We start from the raw sequence: 3353 nt of genomic DNA, 5'->3' as shown, positions 1-3353 counted from the left end.
TCATATAACACAGAAGTAAACTGGTTTAGGGGAAGCAACTTCACACCAAGTGCCCGTTTTCACTGCATACACAAATGAAGTGTCTTTTTCATATGATATCCAAACAATTTTGTAATCATCACTGATTGGGTCAAATCCAAACCCAATACCTCCCAAAGCGAGTTCAGAACTCCGAGGACATTCAGGCACTCTTACTTTGCGTCTGATTGAAGGGTTCCATAGAGTCAAACCATTTTTAGTCTTCAAACAGAAAGTTCCATTACATGAACCAACAGTTCTGAACCTATTGCTACAAGGAAACGGAATTGTTGTTGTTATACCAATATATCCATGTTTGGGACACAAACACAATGGCAATTCGTCTTCTCCGTGTAATGTATAAACGTCTTCTGCTATTTTATTATTGTCAATATTTTCATGCGTGAAGCGGATTTTTTGTGGGGATCGGAAAGTGTGCATGCGCATGAACCCAGGGCTAAAAATACAAGTATATAACGATTTAGAGAGTGATCTAAATCGAGGAGGGATTTGGGTGGTAGTCTTGTAAATATTTCAACAATCAACTCTTCGCATATATATTCTGACATCTGCATTTTTCCAACAAGATAAAAATCAGTTGTAATAGGGTGCAATTAAAATTCTTCTCTGTTTGAATAAGTTTAGAATTCTTGTCAATATATATATATATATATATATATATATATATATATATATATATATATATATATATATATATTCATGTTTTTTGTAAATGGATGCACCAGATGTTCATCAACTAAGATTGACGGTGTAACTAATGAACAAGAATAACTCCAACAGAAGTAATTAATATATTTACACAAAAAATTTATAATAAAATAGTTATGTTCCCAGTTACATGATCTAGGTCCAATTGTCATGCATCTAAATTAACAAATTAACTCAAAAGTCAAAACTGAGATAAAATGAAAAAAGTAATTGGTTGTGAATGAAAGCCATAGGGCATATATAAGCCTATTTATTTATGTATAAATATTGGTGATACAATTCTATTTACTTCTGTTTGTCATACTTGCAATCGATAAACTTATTAAAATGCAATGAACCGATTGTGCATGTCCTATGTATACAAAACAGATACTCAAATGATCAAAGTTTGATCTTCGTTATGATCAACTACATTATCTAATATACTTTCAAAAGATATCATCAATACATGATTATAATGTTGATGAATCTGGATATCTTTACAGCCATACATGATTATAATGTTGATGAAGCGGATTTTTTGTGGGGATCGGAATGTGTGCAAGCGTATGAACTGGGGACTAGAAATACAAGTATATAACGATTTAGAGAGTGATCTAAATCGGAGGAGGGATTTCGGTGGTAGTCTTGTAAATATTTCAACAATCAACTCTTCGCATAGATAATCTGTCATCTGCATTTTTCCAACAATATAAAAGTCAGTTGTAATAGGGTGCAATTAAAATTCTTCTCTGTTTGAATAAGTTTAGAATTCTTGTCAATATATATATATATATATATATATATATATATATATATATATATATATATATATATATATATATTCATGTTTTTGTAAATGGATACACCTGATGTTCATCAACTAAGATTGACGGTGTTACTAATGAGCTAGAATAACTCCAACACAAGTAGTTAATATATTTACAATAAAAAAATTAATAATAATAGAGTTATGTTACATGATCTAGGTCCAATTGTTATGCATCTATGTTAACAAACTTACTCAAAACTGAGAGAAAATGGAAAAAATAATTGGTTGTGAAGGAAAGCCACAGGGCAATTATATGCATATTTATTTATGTATAAATATATTGGATTTAATTTGATTTGTCGTATTTGCAACTGAGATACAATTCGATTTAATTTTGTTCTTCATATTTGCAATCGATAAATTTATTAAAATGCAATGAACCGATTGCTCATGTCCTATGTATACAAAACAGATTCAAATTACCAAAGTTTGATCGTCGTTATGATTAACTACATTATCTAATAAACTTTCAAAAGAAATATCTTCCATACGTGATTATAATGTCGGTAAATCTGAATATCTTTACAGCCATCAATACATAAACTTGAAAGCAAAAAAAAAAAAAAAAAAAAAAAAGATCTTAATGGGGAATTAACAAAACCACTCACCAGAGAAGAGGAAGAAGAGGAACACCGGAACACGACGAAGAAGGAAAAAGATTTAGCAAGAAAAGATAGGTTTTATGTTGGGATGTAAGACCAATTCCTCAAGGGCCCTATAACTCGTATCTATTTCATATTTCCTTCGTATATATTTTTGGTTTTATGTTGGGATGTAAGACCAATTCCTCAAGGGCCCTATACTTGTATCTATTTCATATTTACTTCGTATATATTTTTGTTGCGTTTGTTATTTAAAATTAGTTATATAACAGATGTTTTTGCTTTAAATGCAAATGATATATATATATATATATATATATATATATATATATATATATATATATATATATATATATATATAAACACACACACACTAGCAGGATACCCACGCACAGCGGCGGACGACCATTAGTTTTCCTTCATTCATTTTTTTTTCGAAAACATGTCATATTCGGAAAATATAAACACGTAATAAAATGAAGCGAATGTGGAGATTTTAAGGCTGAACGGTATTTTTTTTTTTTGACATATTTGGATTGTAGACATATATGTTGGGGTTGGTGAGTTGGTTGAAATATTTTAGCTTTTACTATTGAGATTAATTTATTTATGTTAAGATGTTATCTTTATTTTATAAGAAAAATGTTTTTATGGTATAAACAGAAAGCAAATTAGAACGACTAAATAAATTGTTAAGAACCCCACTTTTTTATATAACTTAATAAAAAATTGTTAGGTTGCATAAAGCATTGAGACTAATCCGATTCGCTTTTCAATCTGATACATTCAGGTTAGTGAGTTCCTGCAGTACCGCTAAAGAAATCTGGGATAGGTTGCGAGAGCTTTATTCCACAGATGAAGATTTGGAGCATTCCATTCAGACGTTGCTGTTGTCTGAGTTTGGTGAATTTAAGCAGAATTCTGATGAAACTGTTACTCAGACGTTCGATCGCTTCAATCATCTTCTTATTAATATGATCAAACATGATATAGAAAGGAAGCTGACTGAACAGAAGGTCACCTTTTTTTGAATGGCCTAAGATCCGAGTGGAGGGCTGTCGTGTCCACTGTTAAAGCCCATGAGCAGTTCAAGTCTTATTCACTGGCCAAGCTGGTGGGAATCTTGAAATCTCAAGAAAAGATTGTCTTGCAAGAGAAAAATGTGGTCTCAAGTTTGGGGTCCTTGGCCCTCC

The 3353-nt window shown here is 31.1% G+C and overlaps 1 protein-coding gene across 1 annotated transcript; it reads right to left on the bottom strand.

Annotated features, from left to right (window-relative positions):
• On the bottom strand, positions 1 to 465 carry LOC145064656 (putative F-box protein At3g16210). Its single transcript, XM_079012064.1, has one exon. It carries the CDS (start codon positions 463 to 465, stop codon positions 1 to 3), a length of 465 nt encoding a protein of 154 aa, XP_078868190.1.
• Between the last annotated feature and the right edge of the window lie 2888 nt (positions 466 to 3353).

This window comes from Lactuca serriola, chromosome 7, assembly GCF_051521515.1.
Source record: "Lactuca serriola cultivar US96UC23 chromosome 7, Lser_US96UC23_V15, whole genome shotgun sequence".
Classification (NCBI taxonomy): domain Eukaryota; kingdom Viridiplantae; phylum Streptophyta; class Magnoliopsida; order Asterales; family Asteraceae; genus Lactuca; species Lactuca serriola.
The sequence above is the reverse complement of the archived record's forward strand: the minus strand, read 5'-3'. Positions and strand labels throughout refer to the sequence as shown.